At 37.8% G+C, this 22708-nt stretch overlaps 1 protein-coding gene across 4 annotated transcripts in view; it reads left to right on the top strand.

Moving 5' to 3' along the window:
- ASXL2 (ASXL transcriptional regulator 2) overlaps positions 1–22708 on the top strand; it is a 159080-nt gene that overhangs the window by 89148 nt on the left and 47224 nt on the right. For 3 of the 4 annotated variants that reach the window (XM_074395086.1, XM_074395090.1, XM_074395092.1), the window contains exon 4: positions 1510–1660. In XM_074395086.1, coding sequence (XP_074251187.1) covers positions 1510–1660 — 151 coding nt within the window. The other variant, XM_074395096.1, reaches the window with a different exon arrangement.

The following is a 22708-nucleotide window of genomic DNA, read 5'->3' as shown; positions in this document are numbered from 1 at the left end:
ACAGTGAGGTGTGATCGCACTACTGCATTCCAGCCTAGGTGACAAAGTGCGACCCTGTCTCCCAAAAGAAAAAAGAAAAAAGCACAAACACTATTGTGTTTAGCCATACATGTGTATTTTTATATATATTATGTAAATACATAATAGCTAATATTTTTGACCTCTTAGATTGGGCATGATTCTAAGCATTTTACATTTATTAGCTTATTTAACTTGAGCTAATAGATTAATGATCTTTTAAGGTAGGTACTATTATCCCCACCTTATAGATGGGGAAACTGAAGCAGGAAAGGTTAAGATTTTAACTGAGGCTGCACAATTAGGAGAGGGTAAAGCCAGGAAATCTTGTTCTCTAGTCTTTGTTCTTGGAACCGTTCTGTTACCTCTCTCACATACTAAGCTGACACAGTTATCCTTTCTGATTAGCATTCCCTCTATCTAAGTGCAGAAACCAAAGAGTTTCATATGATTTGTTAAATGATTTCTTTCTTTTTCTTTTGTCTGTCAGGAAGGAGACAGACAAATTTAAAAAAAGATTTCTTTTTTTATTTAATTCTTGCTACTTACTAACCAATATTCAGGAACCAGTGAGATTCAAATAATGCACTATCTCTTGCTGTCTAGACTGTTATTCTGTAGTTGAATTCAGAGTTATGTAATGGTACTTATACACATACCCACATGGACATACATATATTTAATACAATTATTTTATTTCGTTTTTTGAGACAGGATCTCAGTATGTTACCCATGCTGGAGTGCAGTAGTGCAATCACAGCTCACTACCGCCTCAAACTCCCTGGGTTCAGGCAGTCCTCCCAACTCAGCCTCCTGAGTAGCTGGGACCACAGGTGCCCACTATACCTGGCTAATTTTTTTTTTTTTTTTTTTTTTTTTTTTTTTTTTTTTTGTAGAGACAGGGTTTCACCGTGTTGCCCAGATTGGTCCCAGCCCAGATTGGTCCCAAACTCATGGGCTTAGTCCTCCCACCTCAACCTCCCAAGTAGCTGGAACTACAGGAACATGCCACCATGCCCAGCTAATTTTTTTTTTGTAGAGATGGGGTTTCACCATGTTGCCTAAGCTGGTCTTGAACTCCTGGGCTCAAGCAGTCTTCCTGCCTCAGCCACCCAATGTGTTAGCATTACAGGCATGAGCCATCACACCCAGCCAATAAAATTACTATGTAGTTTTTAAAACTTAGACTATTATCATCATTTACCTTAGACTATTATCATCATTTACCCAGTATTTGTCTAATTTAAACCTCTGTTGTGCCTGCATATGACTGTTGTATATAGTTTCTATCTTTGGATATAATTGGAAACATGAGCTTATTTGCCTCAAAGAGATGACAGGAATTCAGAAAATATTGCTGGTTCTGCTACTGAATCCTATAGTAACAAAAATTAATCAGTGCGATTAAGTTGCAACATTGCGTATCAGAAATTTAATTTTTATTTGCTGAAATGGTAATGATTAATCCTAATTGGATGCCTACATTTTCAGAAAGATGTGCCGGATGGGGTGAAAGAACTATCAGAAGGTTCAGAAGAAAGCAGTGATGGTCAGTCAGATTCCCAGAGTTCTGAGAACAGCAGCAGCAGCAGTGATGGTGGCAGCAACAAGGAGGGAAAAAAGAGCAGGTGGAAAAGGAAAGGTAAATCCACCTGATCCTTCATCAAAGTACTAAATGCTGTAGGACAAATGCCATTGTTAGTAATTTCTCTTTTCCCAAACCCCAGGTCAGTGAGTCACTTTCCCGTACCCTGTATAACAGTCTGATCTAGGAGAGTTTTCTGCAATGATGGAGACATTTATGTCTTTATGTCCAGCACAACACAGTAGTCACTAGCTACATGGGCCTGCTGAACACTTGAAATATGGTTATTATGACCAAGGAATTTAAAAAATAAAAAATGCTTTCTTTTAGAGAGCATTTTCAGGTTCACAACAAAATTGAGAGGAAGGTACAGAGATTTACCATGTACCCTTTCTCTCGCTACATGCACAGTCTTTCCCACTACCCACATTCTCCACCAGAGTGGTATATTTGTTACAACTGATGAACCTACATTGGCAAATCATCACCCATCAGAGTCCATGGTTTACATTAGAATTTACTCTTGGGAGATACATCCTATGGCTTTGAACAAATGTATGATGGTGTGTATTCACCATTATAGTATCAAACAGAATAGTTTCATTGCCCTAAAATCTGTGCTCCAGCTTTACATCCCTTCCTTCCTCTAAACCCTTGACAACCATTGACTTTTTTTTTAATTTTATTTTTAAGATGGAGTTTTGCTCTTGTGGCCCTGGCTGGAGTGCCATGGAGCAGTCTCAGCTCACTGCAACTTCTGCCTCCTGGGTTCAAACGATTATCCTGCCTCAGCCGCCTAAGTTGCTGGGATTACAGGCGCCCACCACCATGTCTGGCTAATTTTGTAGTTTTAGTAGAGGCAGGGTTTCACCATGTTGGTCAAACTGGTCTCGAACTCCTGACCTGAGGTGATCCACCTGCCTTGGCCTCCCAAAGTGCTGTGATTACAGGCCTGAGCTACTGTGCCTAGCCTGACAACCACTGACATTTTACTGCTTCCATAGTTTTACGTTTTCCATAATATCATATAGTTGGAACCTTTTCAGATTGGCTTTCGTTTAGTAACATGCATTTAAGGTTCCTCTGTGTTTTCATGGCTTGATAAGTCATTTCTTTCTCTTTTGTTTTAACTTTAATTTTAAGTTCAGGGGTACAAGTGCAGGTTTGTTACATAGGTAAACCTGTGCCATGGGTGTTTGTTGTGCAGATTATTTCATCACACAGGAATTAAGCCTAGTAACCACTAGTTATTTTTCCTGTTTCTCTCTCTCCTCCCCAACTCCACCATGTGAAAGACCCCAGTGTGTGTTGTTCCCCTCTATGTGTCATGTATTCTCATCATTGAACTCCTATTTACGGTATTTGGTTTTCTGTTCTAGTATTCGTTTGCAATAGATCCTTTCTTTCCATTGTCTAGGTGTGCCACAGTTTGTTTATCCATGCACCTACTGAAGGACATCTTGGTTGTTTCCAAGTTTTGGCAATTATGAATAAAGCTGCTTTAAACATCTGTGTGCAGATTTTGTATGTGCCTAAGTTTTCAGCACCTACGGGTAAATACCAAGGAGTGTGACTGCTGGATCGTATGGTTAAGAGTATGTTTAGTTTTGTAGAAACTTCCAAACTGTCTTCCAAAGTGAGTGTACCATTTTGCATTTCCACCAGCAGTGGATCAGTTCCTGTTGCTTCATGTCCTCATCAGCATTTGGTGTGGTCATTGTTCTAGATTTTGGCCTTTCTGATAGGTGTTTAATAGTATCTCATTATTGTTTTAATTTGCATTTCTCCAGTGACATATGTTGTGGAGCACCTTTTCATTTGCTTATTTGCAGTCTACATATCTTCTTTGGTGAGAAGTCTCATCGGGTCTTTGGCTTATTTTAAAATTAGGTTGTTTGTTTTCTTAATTGTTGAGCTTTAAGAGTTCTTTGCATATTTTGAGTAACAGTCCTTTATCATATATCTTACAAATATTTTCTGTGTCTTGTTTTTTTTTTTTGGAGACATAGTCTCGCACTGTTGCCCCAGGCTGGAGTGCAGTGGTGCCATCTTGGCTCACTGCAGCCTCCGCCTCCTGTGTTCAAGTGATTCTCCTGCCTCAGCCTCCTGAGTAGCTGAGATTATAGGCGCCTGCCCCGACGCCTAGCTGATTTTTGTATTTTTAGTAGAGATGGGTTTTCACCCTGTTGGCCAGGCTGGTCTCGAACTCCTGACCTTGTGATTTGCCCTCCTTGGCCTCCCAAAGTGCTGGCATTACATTCCAGGCTTGAGCCACCACAACCTGCCACGCCACCACAACCCACCAAGCCACCACAACCCGCCAAGCTACCACCCCAAGGCTGTCTTGTCTTTTTATTTTCTTGGCAGTTTCTTTCACAGATCAAAAATTTTTAATGAAGTCTAGTGTATCAAGTTTTTTTCTTTTGTGAACTGTGTCTTTGGTCTTGTATCTAAAAGTCATCACAAAACCCCTAAATTTTCTTTAATATGGTATGGTATGGTATGGTATGTTCTAGGGGTTTTAGAAATGTTCATTTTTATTTAAATCTGTCATCCATTTTGAGTTAATTTTATGTGAAGGGTATGAGACCTGTATCTGGATTTGCTTTGTTTTTTACCTGTGGATTTCTAGTTAGGAATTTAATTTTAAGTTTAAATAGCCACATGAGGATAGTGGGTACCACACCAGACAATGTTCTAGGTTTTACCTGGATTTGTTCTTAGGTCTTAAGTCATTCATAGCCTTTTTAGGATGCTTTTATTTTACTTGCCTCTGTAATCCTGTATTCTAAATTTTGAGCCCTTAATGCGCTAACAACCCTCCTTAGGAAAAGAATGCTTTTTGTTTCTACTAGGAAACACCGAATTTAGTCTGCTGGTCTTTGCTCTCATTCCCTTTGGTGTCTACTTCATAGCTCACTCGAAAAGCTTTCTTTAGGCAGTAATGTATGTTGCTGCAGCTTCCCTGGAATGGATTTTCTAGTTTAGGATATGAATTACTATTTATTCCTGCTAATTATTCTGTAGCTTCTTGTCGGAGTCTATTCAAAGTGGGCAAATCTTTTTTATCTCAATATTTATAATTTTAGCTGTATATAACAAGGCAAATTTTAAACCAACTCTTGATGATTCTTTCACAAGGACTGATAATAGTTATGTTCCAGAGCAAAACAGACATTCATGCTTTTCCTAGCTTGAATATCCTCTTAGATTTGAGTGATGATAGGTAAGTTGTCTTTGGAGCTAGCTAGCTCAGGTTATGCTGGAATACTAGACTCATTCATTTAAGTCCCTTCAGAACAGTTAATATGCCTATGTTAGAAAAATAGTTCTGATTCATTATCATCCCTCTGTTAATGTTCTTGCTACTCCTGGAAAGAATTGAGATAATTGATGGCCTCATCTGTGCTCTCTGCTATAGCTACTACATACATAATTTGAGCGAACTTTGTAATCAGAGAATCTTAGCTTAAGATGATAACCACTTAGCTACCCAGATCTGAATTGTTAGGAATAAAGGGAATGAAAGCAAGAGAAAGAGGGTGCTTCTGACTAGTATTGTTGATATATGTTTTTAAAGTAATCCCTGTCAATAATGAAAGGAGGTATGGTTCAGAGCCCCGAATTCCCTGGGGTCCACTAAGCACCTATTTTTGAAAGAATCCAAAAGTGTAAAGGGCTCTTTCTGTCTATCCCCTGCTTCTCCTTATTTTATTCTTTTATTCTGATTTTTTCCCTTGTTTTCACAAGTGTTCATTCTCCCCATTTTAAGCTTTTCCTTTGAAGTTTGGAATTGCAGATCTAAGATTAGGAACTGAGCCAGGTCATCAGATAAGGGAAGCAATTAGCAAAATTCATGTTTTCTGGATGGGATTGGGACAGGGAAATCAATATTAAAGAAAGACAGTCTAGTAAAATGGGAATATAGTTGGGGCCCTTGCTTTTTCAAGAGCCACATATGCTGCTCTTTGAATAGTGGCTGTGGTATCTCTATTTCTTCTGCTTAGAACTAATGGTTATTGCTGGGTGCGGTTTCTCATGCCTGTAATCCCAGCACTTTGGGAGGCTGAGGCAGGCGGATCCTGAGGTTAGGAGATCAAGATCATCCTGGCCGTGGTGAAACCCCATCTCTACTAAAATACAAAAAATTAGCCGGGCATGGTGGCACTTGCCTGTATGTAGTCTCAGCTACTCAGGAGGCTGAGGCAGGGGAATCACTTGAATCCAGGGGGCAGAGATTACAGTGAGCTGAGATTGTGCCACTGCACTCCAGCCTGGCAAAAGAGAAAGACTCTGCCTCAAAAAAAAAAAAAAACCCAAAAACCAAAAAACTAATGGTTATTAATGACTATCTCTAAGAATTTGAGATGTATATATTAAGATATAGGAAGTCACAAGAAATAACCATAGAACCCTATTGCCAGTAGCCAGATAGATAGATATGAGTAGCTTAAACTTGCCCCACACTCTGCATAATAATAGAATACATGAACAGCAAGGTAATGTCAAATTGAATGTTGGGTCCAATTGTTTATGAGCTGCCTTTCCTTTGTTCCTTTTCCAGAAATTATCATAATATCGATTATTTTTCCTTGGTTTACAGTAAAATGAGTTGTTCTGTAAAGCTCTTTTCTGGTTGTAGGTAGTCTAAAGCTGAGAGGAAAATTGACTGTGATATCTGGAAGGTGGGGTGAGAGGTGCACATGTCACATGTAATTCATGTTTATTTAAGTAGCTCTGATATTCTCAAGAATGAATGAATGCCAAGGTACCAATAATGAAGAATTATTTAGTCTCATAGAATATGCATCTATCATTTATGAATCATACATATGACATAGATACCATATAATTTTTAGGTATATGTTATACATTTATGAATGTTTTTGTAGTCCAGTGCAAATTAAAGTGACATGTGTAACCAGCAGTGAGCATGCAGCAAAGCAGTTCTAAATCTTAGTTATCAATAAAGGTAAAGCAAGCTAATTGTGCCTATTACTTCTTCTTATTTAGGGCTTTTACTCTTAGTCTGGTATCACTTTATTTCAAATGCATTGTAAGACAGGAAGAACACTGAGATAGTATCAAAACCCACTTCCTTTTATGTACAAAAATAAAGAGCTCTGACAGCAAAACTGATACTTCTAGTTGAAAATCGATAGAAACTTTCTTGATATATGTACACCTTTCAGCCCAATAGGAACAGAGAATAGAAGTTTGAAATTCAGTCCAATATTAAAACTAGTTTATTGATTTCTATGTAAAGTGGAAGAACTCTAGTTTTGGTTTCTAGTTTTCAGACAGGAAACACAATGTTCAGAGAAGAGTTTTATGGAATTCCAAATCAAGGTAAGGTGGAATAATAACTGCAGAAAAACAAATACTGAAATCAACTATTTATATTGCTTTTTTATGATCATAGCTAAGTGAAGTCTCTGCCTATTCCCCAAAATAAAATACTGCATTATGAAGCAACTGTAGGACTATTATTTTTATCTTGTGATAGAAAAAGTTTTGTTAGATTTTGGTCTGCTTTTAAAATGTCTTAAGAATGATATCAGTTACATGAAATATACTTTTCTCTGTAAGGAATCACTGTTTCCTCTAGTGTGGATTAATGTTAATTGTACTGCTTGTTCAGAACTACTTTAAATCAGGAATTTGATATATATTGTGTCTGGAGTTATTTAAAATACCATAAACCTATCTACCTTCTAACATTTATATGTGTGTTAAGTTACCGAATGGGGATGATTATGTCTCCTTGTAAAAGTATACTGGAAGCAAAACCTTTTTTGGCTAGTTAACTTAGATGGAGAGAGACCTTTTGGAGATGTTCTGTTTTCTTCTGGAGTTATGATTGGTGGCTGAATTGGAGGTTTTAGCTCTGTCTTATGTTAAGGATGGCTACACTGTTAGGGCTTTGGATAGTCAGGGTACCCAGAAGCAAGGAAAGTGTTCAGGTGTGGCCTTTCTCATTTAGGCCAAGGGACTCTGAATGTAATCAGGAAACTCCACCTGCCTAGTTTGGAGTAAATTGTACTTGGTGTGGGAGGAAGATACTTAGAACTAAAAAGGATCTATTACCTCTAAAGAAAGGCCTGTTAGAATAAAAACTCTCCTTCAAGAGAAATGTAACTTTCTAAAGACTAAAATCATTTTGGAAACTTCAATTGTTATCATTCCTTCAACAATCAATTCTTCAGCTATATATGGCTCTTAAGTTTCAATTTTGTTATCAGTGCTTCAGTTTCTGTTATCTCCCTAATACTTAATAGGGGCCCATTAAATGTCTTTGGGAGAAAATAAGAATTTAAGTCAGAGATTATTTACTAAAACTTTTAACTCAAATGCATCTAATATTAATAGTCTGTATCTTTTTGACCTCGTTCAACATTATAATCATCCATTGAAATGGAAAATTCTCCATGCTGTAATGTTGTGGAAAGTAGTACCTTTTGACTTAAACTTAGTGAGCAGTATGTAAATATCCAGCAACGCAAAACTGCTTTAGTGAGCTATGTAAAACTGACTGATAAGCCTCAAGTTCTAAAATTTGTTTGTTGTATTTATTTTATTTATTTTTTGAGACAGAATCTTGCTCTGTCGCCCAGGCTGGAGTGCAGTGAGTGGCACAGTCTCGGATTACTGCAGCCTCACTTCTGGGTGCCAGCAATTCTCCTGTCTCAGCTTCCCCCCGTAGCTGGGACTACAGGTGTGCACCACCATACCCAGCTGATTGTTGTATTTTTAGTAGAGCCATGATTTTGCCATGTTGGCCAGGCTGGTCTTGAGCTCCTGACCTCAAGTGATCTGCCTGCCTCGGCCTCCCAAAGTGCTGAGATTACAGGTATGAGCCATTACACCCAGCCTAAATTTTGTTTTAGTTTTTCTGAAAACACGTAAATTAAGCTTTAAACAAATAATGTATTGGCCAGGTGCGGTGGCTCACGCCTATAATCCCAGCACTTTGGGAGGCCCAGAAGTGCAGATTACCTGAGGTCAGCAGTTGAAGACCAGCCTGGCCAACATGGTGAAACTCTGTCTCTATTAAAAATACAAAAATTACCCAGGTATGGTGGTGCATGCCTGTAATCCCAGCTACTTGGGAGGCTGAGGCAAGAGAATTACTTGAACCCAGGAGGCGGAGGTTGCGGTGAACCAGATTGCACCATTGCACTTCAGCCTGGGTTATAGAGTGAGACTCCACCTCAAAAAAAAAAAAAAATTTTTTTTTAGATTACTGTTTGGGTTTTTGTTAAATTTTTTTTAACATAAAATCATAGTAAGTATTGATCTTTTGATCAGAATTTGTTAATCTTTTATATGTTTATATAGAAGCAAGCATTTTTGTTTCTAATTAGATAAAAAAGTGTGCTAAGAATTGTTTTAATCTGTTGAGCAGTCCACATTAGAGGATAATTATAATCCTGAAAAGTATTGGTTAAGCCATTGGTTCATTTATAACAGTCAAAGTAATATCTCTGTTTAAACTACTTGTTAGGCCTGGTATGGTAGCTCACACCTATAATCCCAGCACTTTGGAAGGCCAAGGTGGAGGATCACTTGAGCCCAGGAGTTTGAGACCAGCCTGAGCAACATAGTGAGACTCCTGTCTCTATAAAAAGTAAAATTAGCCAGGTGTGGTGGTGTGTGCCTGTAGTCCCAGCTGCTTGGTAGACTGAGGCTGGAGAATTGCTTGAGGCCAGGAGTTCGAGGCTACAGTGTCCTATAAGTGGCACCACTGCATTCCAGCCTAGATGACAGAGACCCTGTCTCCAAAAATGAACGAATAAACAAGCAAATAAACTACTTTTTACACTCCTGCCTTCTTCAGTCTGTAGTATTTGCCAGGTACTTCGGAAACAAATTTGAATGAGGTGTCGGCCCCACCCTTAAAGTTGTCTCTACATATTTAGAGGAATAGAAAAATAAGTAGATAATTAGCACATAACTTCATAAATCATGTGTTTATATTTATCATGTTATGACCGCATTAGAAAAGGGATACTAAGTTAACTTTGCCTGGGTTACTAAGTATTAGCTATAAAAGTTCTAAGATACTGTTCTTCTCTAGAGAGTTTAATCTCTAGGGAAGACAGGATGTATTATGGAAAGAAAACATCTATAAAGGCAAGAACGTGCGAATGTGTATAGTGTTTTCAGGAAGCCATAAAAAGATAAATTTGACTGGGAGAGGGGTTTGTGGAGGGAAAGAAATTTGGATCATATGTTAACCTTTAATAATAGTCTTATTATTTACAGGATATTGTTATGCACAAAGTTTCTTAGGAAAATTGAGGTATAGATCAGAGACTATGACTGATGACTCTTCAAATTTTTATAGCCAGATGCTAGGAAGATCAAGATTGTTTATAGGCTGGTTTTGGTGTTCCACAACTGTAGTCTCAGCACGTTGAGAGGCCAAGGTGGGAGAATCACTTAAGCCCAGAAATTTGAGACTGCAGTGAGCCGTGATGGTGCCATAGAATTCCAGCTTGGTGACAGAGAGAGACCCTGTCTTAAAAAAAAAAAAAAAAAGACTGTTTATTGACCCTTTTTTGTTGGTTTCACACTTTTGTTCATTGAAAGTTTCTGAGTGAATAAACTAGCTTCTTTTATTTGTTTTTCTACTCGCTAGTGTTTAAGTTAGCTCAATTTATTTCTCATCACTGGTATACAGGCTAAAAGTTTTGTTTTGCTTTTGAAAATCATTTGTTGTCGGGCACGGTGGCTCATGCCTATAATCCTAACACTTGGGGAGACTGAGGCAGGTGGATCACAAGGTCAGGAGTTCGAGACCAGCTTGGCCAACATGATGAAACCCCGTCTTTACTAAAGATACAAAAAACAAAATTAGCCAGGCATGGTGTGGCATGTGCCTATAATCCCAGCTACTTAGGAGGCTAAGGCAGGAGAATTGCTTAAACTCGGGAGGCAGAGGTTGCAGTGAGCCGAGATCATGCCTTGCACTCCAGCCTGGGTGACAGTGCGAGACTCCATCTCAGAAAAAAAGAACATCATTTTTGTGAGTCATATACTTCTGTGCAGGATGACATTAATTGGTGACATTGACTAGTTTCATTTGAACTAGTAATAGAGAAATATGAGGGATTATTTTTCTGTAAGTGCCACTTTGTGAGAAAAGATTATAAACAAGAGTCTCGATATAGTTAAATGCAGCTTTAATTTTTTTTTTTTTTTCCTTTTTTAATGCTTACTTTTTAAGCAAGATCTCTCTCTTTTTTTTTGAGACAGTCTCCCACTGTTGCCAGGCTGGAGTGCGGTGGCACAATCTTGGCTCACTGCAACTTCTTCCTCCTGGGTTCAAATGATTCTCCTGCCTCAGTCTCCTAAATAGCCGGGACTACAGGCACGTGTCACCACTCCCGGCTAATTTTTTATTTTTAGTAGAGACGAGCTTTCACCATGTTGGCCAGGATGGTCTCAATCTCTTGACCTCATGATCTACCCGCCTTGGCCTCCCAAAGTGCTGGGATTATAGGTGTGAGCCACCATGCCCAGTCAACAAGGTTTTATTTTTAATAGTTTTTCTTTTTGTAAGATGTAGTCCTAGGAAACCTTGCTCATGCCCTTCTCACACACCTCCTACTCCTATCACCACCACCTCAGTTGTTAGCTAGTTTATTCTCAAATTATTCATCATGCAAGGACCAGTTTTTTTCCTCCAGTCCATTGTGGACTGATAGTGGTGTAAAATGCATCCAGAATGGCCCAGCAATGTTACATTTCTCTGAAAGTGCCTAAGTGTTCCTGCTTTTATACTTACCTTGTTACAGTCCAGTCTGTGGACATTTAAACAGCAATAGTTTAGATGATTTTTCAGCTTTACTTTTAAAAAGGGTGAGAAGGTGCTAAATTTTATCTTGAAAGGAGAAAATACATGAAATGATCTTGTCTCTTTTTTAAAAAATTCAGAACAAAAAATAACCCCACCTCCCTGGTAAATAATTAACTATTGTGATGCTTCATCAGCATTGCACAGACATCATGACATCTCCAAATCACTACTGATCCTTTCTCAAAAGTAGCTACTGTCCTAACTTCTGTCAATTTGGGTCACGTTGCTTATTTTTAAAAATTTTAAATTAGATTATAATATATATAAAGTACTTTTTCTCTGAAAGGCTTGGAACCAGAAGTGTTTTGGAGTTTGGATTTTTTTAGATTTTGAAATGTTTGCATTATTTGAGTTTAGCATCCAAAATTCAGAAAGTTCAAAATCCAAAATGTTCCAGTGGACATTTCCTTTGAGCATCATGTTGGCACTCAAAAATTTTCTGATTTGGGGCATTTCCTGTTTTCTGATTTGGAGTGGTCAACCTGTATTCATTAAAGTAGACATATGATAAGTATACACTTGTAGGATTTTCACAAACAAAACAGTACTATAAACTAGCAACCAGATTAAGGAGCAAAATACTGCCCTAGTATCTCTCCTCTGAGCTCCCTTCTGGTCACACCCATTGCCCCAAAATAACCATTCTAACAACTTCTTATAGCATAAACAAGACATGTCTGGAACAGGATAATGTCCAGAGAAAGTTTTTAAATTTATATAATCAAGTCATACTTAAATAATTTTTTGCTATTACATTATTTGCATGTGTGTAAGAATCATTCACCTTCTGTTGTGTAGAAATATATCTGATTCTTGTCTTTTTTTTTTTCCTGCTTTTATTTGGGATTCTTAAAACTATATAGTATTTTCATTGTATAAACATCCACCAGTACCCAAATTCATTTATCCTACCATTGATGAACATTTAGGTTATTCTTATTTTTTGCCTATTATGATTAATTCTACTTTTAGAAAAAAATTTATTTTTGTACTTATTTATGTTGGATATATACTCCAAAGTAGAATTAGCTATACTATGTACAGCCAAGCAGTTTTCCAAAGTAGTTGTACTAGTTTAAATTCTCACCAGCAATGTATGAGCATTCCCATTATTTCACGTGATCACTAACAGTTGGTACCATCAGTCTCTTAAATTTGGAACTTCGGTGAGTGTATAATAATATCGCATGTGGTTATAAGTTGCCTTTCTGTGGTTGCTACTGGAGTTGGACTCCTTTTCATTATTAATCATTTTGATACCATATTTGTGCAATGCTTGTTGTGGTCTTTGCCCATTTTTCTGTGAATTATCTTTTTCTTAGTAACTTGTAAGAGTTATTCATGTATTCCTTTGTTGCATATATTTATTGCAAATAACTTTTCTGTGGCTTGCCTTTTACTTTTTTAAAGTTATGTTTTGATGAATACAACTTTTTAATATACCGAGTATGTCCTTTTCTTTAGAAAATTGCCCAGTACATTGACATGAAGATAGTTTTCTCTCTCTGTGTGTATATGCATGTTTGTGTACATATTTTAATGAAAGCTTTATTCTTTTATCTTTTATGTTTAGATCTATAGACCATGTGGAATTTTTCTGTATTATGTGAGATGAGGATCATCATTTTATTCCTTTTACCTTGCAGGGATATCTAAATTACCTAGCACCCTTTTTTGAAGACTTCTTTCCTTTATTGCAGTGTCTTCTATGTGATAAGTCAATTGACCATATAGTTATGGTTTAGTTTCTGGACTTTGCTTTGTTCTGTTATGTTTTGTCTTTCCTTGTAATAGTACCACCCTGTTTTAATTACTTTAGCTTTATCATTAATCCTGATATCTAATAGTTTAATTCTTCCTGTTCTTCAGTGTTTTCTTGGCTTTTCCGACTGATCTCATCTTCATGTAAATTTTAGAAGCAGCTCGTCAGTTTCCACATGTCGCCTCTCCCATTAGCCTGCTCTGATTTTGGTTAGGGTTGCATTGAATCTATAGATAAATTTTAGTTCTGTTGACTTTTTTTATTGTGTTACTACATTTTTTGCAGTTCAATTTTGTTCATTAATGCTATGGATTTTTCTTTCTTACAGGTCTTTACACATTCTTGTTAGATTTATTCCTTAACTTTTTAAATTCTTTTGTGAATGGCTTTAACTTTTTTTGCTTTATAATTATGTGTTGCTGATATATAGAAATACAGTTTTTATAAATTGACTGTGTCTGTGAAGTGTCTAGGATTTTACCTGATTTGTATGTGAACAAGTTAGCCTTTCATGGATGTTAACAGAAGAAACAAGAATCTTGGGTCGTAGAAAAAATACTGTATTACCCATGTTATAGTAAGCAATATGACTATCAGCATACTTTTTGTGTCACCTTTCTCTTACCCCAAGACTCATGGTGATGAGATAGAGGCCCAGGCGTATGCTATTCGTGCAGTGCGTTTGCATCTCAGCCAAGAAACATTGGTTTGAGGGATTCACTGCTTTTAGCAGAAGCAAGCATATTTTGCCTAGGAGGAGACATTGCCTCATCTCATGGTTGCTCTGCAACTGCAAACATAACCCTGAAAGATGGCCCAGGTAAAGAGTGTTCTGGGACTTAAAACATTGTTGGCATTCCTTGCATGTAGACACAGTAGCACTCAGGGCCTGTGATGGATTGCATCTCTGAACATTGACACTGGATATAACAACATTATAAAATTAGTTTTTAAAATCTGTTAGTCTATACATAGTTTTATTTTTAGGATTGTCTACTTATACAAACATTTTATGAGTTTTATTTTTAGGATTGTCTACTTATACAAACATTTTATGAATATTGGCAATTTTATTTCTCTCTGTCTCTCCTTTTTTTTGCCATTTTGTACCAGCCAGGACTTACAGTAAATAATGGAATAAACATGGTTATCAATTATCCTTTTCATTCCCTATCTTTAAGATAAAACTTTTAGTATTTTTTTTTTTGAGACAGAGTTTTGCTCTGTCACCTAGGGTATAGTGCAGTGGTATGATCTTGGCTTACTGCAATCTCCTCCACCTCCAGAGTTCAAGTGATTCTTGTGCCTTGGCCTCCTGAGTAGCTGGGATTACAGGCGTGCGTCACCATGCCCAGCTAATTTTTGTATTTTTAGTATACACGTGTTTTTGCCGTGTTGGTCAGACTGGTCTCAAACTCCTGGCCTCAAGTGATCTACCTGCCTTAACCTCTGAAAGTACTGGGATTATAGGCATGAGCCACTGTGCCCAGCTTTTTAAAATTATGTTTTAAGAATGATGTGTCATAGTAGCTTGTTTGTAGACATTCTTTAGTAGATGAAGTTCCCTTTTATTTGTAATTTGCTAAAGGATTTTATAATGCACAGATGTTGAATTTTATCAGTTGCTTTTCCTTCATGTACATAATTCTTATAGTGAATTACATTGATTTTACTTATTAAATGTTAAATCAACCTTGTGTTCCTTGGATAAACCAACTTGGTTGTGATATGTTTTTTTTTTTTTTAGTATTTTTTTTTTTTTTTTTAGTAGAGACGGGGTTTCACCATGTTGACCAGGATGGTCTCGATCTCTTGACCTCGTGATCCACCCGCCTCAGCCTCCCAAAGTGCTGGGATTACAGGCTTGAGCCACTGCGCCCGGCTGTTTGTGATATGTTATTAATCCTATATATCATTAGATTTTATCTGCTCATATTTTGCATTTAACTTTTTTATTTTATTAAGGTTTGCCTGCATTTTTTCCCCATATAATGTCCCTGTCAAAATTTCGTATCATAAAAAACTTAGTAATTGGTTTTTGATTCTCTGAAAGAATTTTTATAAGATCGTTGTTTTTGTAGGCTGGGCATAGTGGCTCACACTTGTAATCCCAGCGCTTTGGGAGGCCGAGACTGGCAGATCACCTAAGGTCATGAGTTTGAGACCAGGCTGGCCAATATGGTGAAATCTTGTCTCTACTAAAATGGCAAAAATTAGCTGGGCATGGTTGTGGGTACCTGTAATCCCAGCTACTCAGGAGGCTGAGGCAGGGGAATTGCTTGAACCTGGGAAGTGGAGGTTGCAGCGAGCCAAGATCATGTCATTGCACTCCAGCCTGGGACAAAAGGAGACTTTGTCTCAAAACAAAAAGATTGTTTTTCTTCCTTAAAAGTTTTGGGGGCTGGGCACAGTAGCTTACTTCTGTAATCCCAGCACTTTGGGAGGCTCAGGTGGGCAGATTACTTGAGGTCAGGAGTTTGAGACCAGCCCGGCCACCATGCTGAAACCCCGCCTCTACTAAAAATACAGAAATTAGCCTGATGTCGGGGCAGGTGCCTGTAATCCCAGATACTTTTGAGGCTAAGGCAGGAGAATTGCTTGAAGCTGAAGGTACAGGTTGCAGTGAGCTGAGATTGTGCCACTGCACTCCAGCCTTGGAGGACAAAGCAAGACTCTGTCTCAAAAAAAAAAAAAAAAAAAAAAAGTGGCCAGGTGCGGTGGCTCACGCCTGTAATCCCAGAACTTTGGGAGGCCAAGATGGGTGGACACTCCAGCCTTGGAGGACAGAGGAAGACTCTGTCTCAAAAAAAAAAAAAAAAAAGTGACCAGGTACAGTGGCTCACACCTGTAATCCCAGCACTTTGGGACGCCAAGATGGGTGGATCACAAGGTCAGGAGTTTGAGATCAGCCTGGCCTAATGGTGAAACCCTGTCTCTACTAAAAAAATACAAAAAATTAGCTGGGCGTGCTGGCGTGTGCCTGTAATCCCAGCTACTCTGGAGGCTAAGGCAGGAGAATTGCTTGAACCCAGGAGGCAGAGGTTGTGGTGAGCGGAGATCATGTCATTGCACTCCAGGGAGACAGCAAGATTCTGTCTTTAAAAAAAAAAAAAAAAAAAAAAAAGTTGGGGAGAATTTCCTGATAGAAGTTTAAGCTTAGGCTGAAATATTTCTTTTTAGGGATATTTTACTTTTAATTAGAGTTTAACAGAAATATGATAAAACACACAGATTACAAGTCTATAATTCACATACATGAATGAGAATATGATTTAGAATAAATGAGAATACTTATAATTCCTTGACTTGGGGAAAAATTCTATTAGCCTGGGCAGCACTATTATATCTTATATTCAGTGAATGACAGTGTTAAGTTCACAACATCTGTGTAGCTCTGGAAAATAGGCTAAGTAAAAGCAAGTGTTATGCTTCAAATTGTGTTCCCTTCAAAAAGATATGTTGAAGTCGTAACCTCCAATACCTCAGAATGTATCCTTATTGGGAAAAGAGTTGTTGTAGACTTAATTAGTTAAGATTAAGTCTTAACTGTAGTAGGGTGGGTCCTTAGTCCACTAAGATTGGTGTCTTTATAAGATTGGTCATATGAAGACATGGAGACATGAAGAGAGTGTCATGTGAGGATGGAGACGAGGTTGAAGGGATGCTGCTGTAAGCCAAGGAAGGCTGACGATTTCTGGATGTTGCCAGAAACTAAGAGAAAGGGATGCAATGGCTTATCTCACAGAAGGAACTGTCTCTGCTGACACTTCGATTTTGGATTTTCAGCCTCCAGAACTGTGAGAGAAATAAAAGTCTGTTGTTTTATGCCACCTAGGTTATGTACTTTTAAAATGACAGGCCTGGAGAATTAATACAGGACATAAAATTCATTCTTCAGTATACAATGTATTCAGTACATTATATTCTGGTGAAATCTTTTAAAGTATTATATAGTCATCATCTCTGCTGCCATAATCTTTCTGTTAATGTTTTAATCATCTTTAAGTGAGACTTGCAGCCAAAGCTGAAGGGCAAGGAAGCTTATACGTACAAGGGCTTGATGTCACCTACTTTCTTAATTTCTTTTTTTAGTGGGGAGACAGGCTCTCATTCTGTCACCAGGCTGGAGTGCACAGCTTACTGCAGCCTCAACCTCCTAGGCTCAGGTGATCCTCCTACCTCAGCTTCCCAAGTAACTGGGATTACAGGCATGCTCCACCACACCTAGCTAATTTTGTATTTTTAGTAGAGTAAGGGTTTCACCATGTTGGCCATTCTGGTCTCAAACTACTGACCTCAGGTGATCCACCTGCCTTGCCCTCCCAAAGTGCTGAGATTACAGGCATGAGCCACTGCACCATGCAAAAAGAAGTTGAAACAACTAAATACCCCCATTCCTCACATTATACTCCAAGATAAATTCCAAAGAAATTAGTTATAATAAATGTAAAATATTATAAAATAAGTTATAATAAATGTAAACTACAGGAAAACATGGGTGAATTTTTAAAACCTGAGAATAATGAAATTTTTTTCTCTGATGCTTCTTGAAGGGTACGTGTTTATCTTTTTGCCTAGCAAACCCACTGCTGAGAATCAATCTCAGAGATAAACTGTCAAAAATACAAAATGACAGAGATTAAGCAGCGATTCTCAAACTTGAGCGTGCATCAGAATCACCCGGAGAATATATGATGCAGATTCCTGAGCCTCACCTTCAGAGTATCTAATTCAATAGATCTGGGCTTACACCCAGTAATTTTCATTTCTAATAGATTTTTAGATAGTAATGATGTTGTTCTGGGTACCACACCTTAGAACCACTGGTTAAGATGTAGTCATGAGGACAAAAGACCAGAAAGAACCCAAATACCCATCAATAAAATCTGGTGGAAGAAATCATGATAGATATACACAATGGAATTCTATACAACTATTAAAAATAATGCAGAAGAATTCCATTTTCTATTCTAGGATATCTTCCAGGATACATTGAGTTTTTTCATTCAAATCAAAGTGACTCCACCCTGGGTGGCAGAGTTACACCCTTTCTTTAAAAAACAAAACAAAACAAAACAAAAAACCGTGCTAGACAGTGGTGTATGATCTTTTGTTTAAAGAAATAAGTAAAAGTATTTAAAACAGGCCGGGCATGTTGGTTCATGCCTATATTCCCAGCACTTTGGGAGGCCGAGGTGGGTGGATCACCTGAGATCAGGAGTTCCAGACCAGCTGGCCAACATGGTGAAACTCAATCTCTACTAAAAATATAAAAATTAGGCCGGGCGCGGTGGCTCAAGCCTGTAATCCCAGCACTTTGGGAGGCCGAGGCGGGTGGATCACGAGGTCAAGAGATCGAGACCATCCTTGTCAACATGGTGAAACCCCATCTCTACTAAAAATACAAAAAATTAGCCGGGCATGGTGGCACGTGCCTGTAATCCCAGCTACTTAGGAGGCTGAGGCAGCAGAATTGCCTGAACCCAGGAGGCGGAGGTTGCGGTGAGCCGAGATCGCGCCATTGCCCTCCAGCCTGGGTAACAAGAGCGAAACTCTGTCTCAAAAAAAAAAATATATATATATATATAAAAATTAGCTGGGAGTGGTGGCAGGCACCTGTAATCCCAGCTACTTGGGAGGCTGAGGCAGGACAATCACTTGACCCAGGAGACAGAGGTTGCAGTGAGCCAAGACCCCCCCACCATTGCACTCTAGCCTGGCCAACAAAAATGAAATTCTGTCTTAAAAAGGAAAAAAAAAAAAAAGTATTAAAACATATATGCTATATTTTCATAAAATAAAGGAAAAGTATAAATAAAAACAATGAAAGGGCAAACAAAAACCCATTAAAATGATTTTCTATAGAGAAAGAGAGAGATAGAGTGGTATAGTTAAGGAAGAGAACTAGATTTCTGTGAAATAGGAGTCTAGCTTGAGCCAAAAGTTACGCAGGATTTGCCTGGGACAACTTTCTGTGATAGGTAGTTAAAAAAAAAACCTCAAATACTGGTGGAACCATGTGCTCAAGAGCATTTACAACTTGAAGGAAGTTCCATTAAGTCAAAATGGGACAATTGGAGTGTTAAATACATATATTTTTAAACATTATATGTAGTTTGGTGTACAGTATCAAATCTTTGATATTTGCATTTGATTTTAATATTTCAAATATATAAACATATATGAGAACTTGTTGGTTTTAGTTATTGTATGAGTTCTCTGAAGCTGCAGTTTATCACAATGTGGCTGGCTTAAGCAAACATTTATTCTCACAGTTCTGAATGCCAGAAGTCTGAAAGCAAGATGTTGGTGTGTCTGTATCCCCCTACAGAGGCTTTGGGGGAGAATCTGCTCCTTGCTTTCTCTAACCTTTTCCTTGCTGACTTCCTTGCCTTATGAGCACATTATCCAGTCTCTGCTTCTGTCTTCACATTGCCTTCTCATCTGTATCTGTCTTCTCTTAATGTGTCTCTTCTGAAGAGATTTGTCATTGGCTTTAGGATCCACTTGAATAATCCAGAATGATCTTCTTGTCTGAAGATCCTTAACTCAGTTATACCTGCCAAGACTCTTTTCCCAAATAAAGTAACATTCACAGGTTATGGAGCTTAGAATATGGATGCATCTTTTTGGTGGCCACCATTATCAGCCAGCTATACGTTACCTAGTCATTACTCTGAAAATGAAGTTCAAGTATTGGCTGTGCTCCTTACTGGCTGTATATCATTTGGCAAATTAATTTAATCTCCTGATATGTAAAACTGAGATAATACCATAGTAATGTGCAGATGAATATGTATCTTCGAAATTTATTTTTTTATATAAATATATAGCCTTAAGATAATTCTCGTATTTTTATTTGCATAGAAAAATATCATAAGGATGCCAACCAGAAATTTTAGTAAAACCTAGAAGTATAATTTGAGGAGTTTAGGTAGGAGTAGAAAGAAAACTATGCTAAGAGAGAGTAGTTATGAGAATTCAGTGAACTCCTGCTAAAATGAACCTAGTACAGTGTTAGCCATATAGAAGATACTTGTCTGCTATTACTATTAAAAGTAAAATTATATATCTTCAAAGATACTCAATATGATGACTAAAATGAATTATGAGAGATAAGTTTCTCAGTAAAGTTTAACTCTTTAAGCCTTTTTTTTTTTTTAAATGGTAGGGTCTCATACTATCACCCCTAGGCTGGAGTGCAGCCTCCCAAGTAGCGAAGACGTGTATGCCACCATGCCCAGCTAATTTTTTAAATCCAGAGACAGAGTCTCACTGTGTTGCCTAGGCTGGTGTTGAGTTCCTGGCCTCAAATGATCTGCCCACTTCAGCCTCCCAAAATGAGGCCTAGGATTTTTGGGGGGATTATGGGTGTGAGCCTCTGTGCCAGGCCTGTGTTTAAGTCTTGTTTGCTGATTGTAATACTGAGCCTTTAATATTTCAAAAGTTAGAACAAGATTTAGGCGACATAGCAAGATTCCATCTCTGAAACAAACAAACAAAAAAAACAAAAACCTTTTTTAAAAAAAAAAATTACCTGGATGTGATAATACACACCTGTGGTCCCAGCTGCTCAGGAGTTGAAGGTACGAGATTGCTTGAGCCTGAGAGGTCAAGGCTGCAGTGGGTTGAGATTATGTCACTGTATGTCACTGTACTCCAGCCTGGGCAACAGAGTGAGACTCTGTCGTAAAAATAACATAAAATAATAATAAAGTTAAAATAGTGCTTAAGTTTCATAGAAGTTGAGATTAGTACTTAACATTAAGTCAATTCTGGGAAATGTTTATACTGGTGGGTTCTGTAATTTTCATGATTTATTTTGGTTGGCTTAGTTAAATGCTTGTGGTTTCATTTGTTAAAAAGAGCATTTGGCTTAAGGGTAAACATTCCAAGCAGTTTGTCCTGGTAATTACAGACAGCTTTTGTCGCTTTTCTGGGCTACAAAGTAGAATTCTTATATTTTCTAGAGGTGTTATGTTGGCTTTTTATTTCCTGTTTGTAATCAGGTGGTATTTGATGTAAGGGAGGAAATGTATAGTCTTAAGGTTTCTCCAAGACATTGTTGAGAGAATAAACATAGTTAAATATTAATTGTTTTAACTTATACTTTTTTTCTTTAAAAACATTGGCCAAGTAAAAAGGACAATAATAAGCATTGGTAAGGATATAGAGAAAGTGGCCTCATACATTCCTAGTGGAATTGTAAAAATAGTGCATCCATTTTGGAAAACACCTTGGCAGTTCTTCAAGTTTAACATAGAATTATTGTAAGACTCAGCAATTTCACTCCTAGGAATGAACCCAAGAGAACTAAAAGCATATACATACAAAAATATGCACACAAATGTTCTTCATAACATTGTTCATAACAGCCAAGAAGTAGAAACAGTCCAAATATTCATCACCTGATGAACAGACAAAATGCAACATATGTATGCAATGGAATATTATTTTACAATAAAAATGAGTGAAGTATTCATACATATTGAAGCACGAATGAGCCTTCAAAAGTTAAGTGCTTTGTTGAAAAAACCATCACAAACGAGCACTAACGTATGATTTCATTATACGAAATATACCTAATAGGCAAACTTAGAGAGACAGAAAGTAGATTACTGGTTACCTGAGACCAGGGACATAGGTTGGGTAAAAGATGAGTAACAGTTAACATGTACAGCTGGTGCTCGACTTAATGACCACGGTCAGGACTGCAGAATGGCCGTAACACGATTTGGTCATAAGTTGAGTCGGCTATATGTACAGTTGAAATGGTGCGTGCGGAGATGGTAGTGCTGCCAGAAGCTGGTCCACACTGTTGTACGCCCAGCTGGGCAACGTTTGCACTGCCAGACGCAGAGCAGTCGCGGCTAGTGATTGTGGTCGTAAAGTCAAATGGTCATAAGTTGCATAGGTCGTAAGTCGATCAATACCTTATGGTATTTTTTGAGTCGTGGTGATATACAACTTTGTGAATATACCAAAAACCATTAAATTTTACACTGTTTCCCCCCAGCATTATCAGAATAAATTTAATTTTGTTAGCTTACCAGGGAAAATCACATTACTAACCACACAACAGATTGATTCTGAATGGATTGCAAAACCAAAGTTTAAACCTAAATCCTGACGCTTTTAAAAGAAAACAGAATAACATCTTTGTGGTCTTAAGATAGAGAATGATTCCTTAAATAAAACAAAAGATACTTAGTATACTGGGGAAATGACAAATGAGATTATTTAAATACATTTAAGTATTTCTCATCAAAAGACAGAGAGGAGAAAGAGACAGAAGATGTATTAGTTTGTTTTCACACTGCTATAAAGAAACACCTGAGACTGGGTAATTTATAAAGGAAAAAGATTTAATTGATTTACAGTTCCACATGGCTGGGGAGGCATCAGGAAACTTAACAATCATGGCGGAAGGCGAAGGGGAAGCACGAATGGGAAACAAACTTCACATGGTGGCAGGAGAGAG

The sequence above is a fragment of the Saimiri boliviensis genome, chromosome 1 (genome assembly GCF_048565385.1).
Source record: "Saimiri boliviensis isolate mSaiBol1 chromosome 1, mSaiBol1.pri, whole genome shotgun sequence".
NCBI lineage: Eukaryota > Metazoa > Chordata > Mammalia > Primates > Cebidae > Saimiri > Saimiri boliviensis.
Note: the sequence above shows the minus strand (reverse complement) of the source record. Positions and strands in the feature narration are given on the sequence as shown.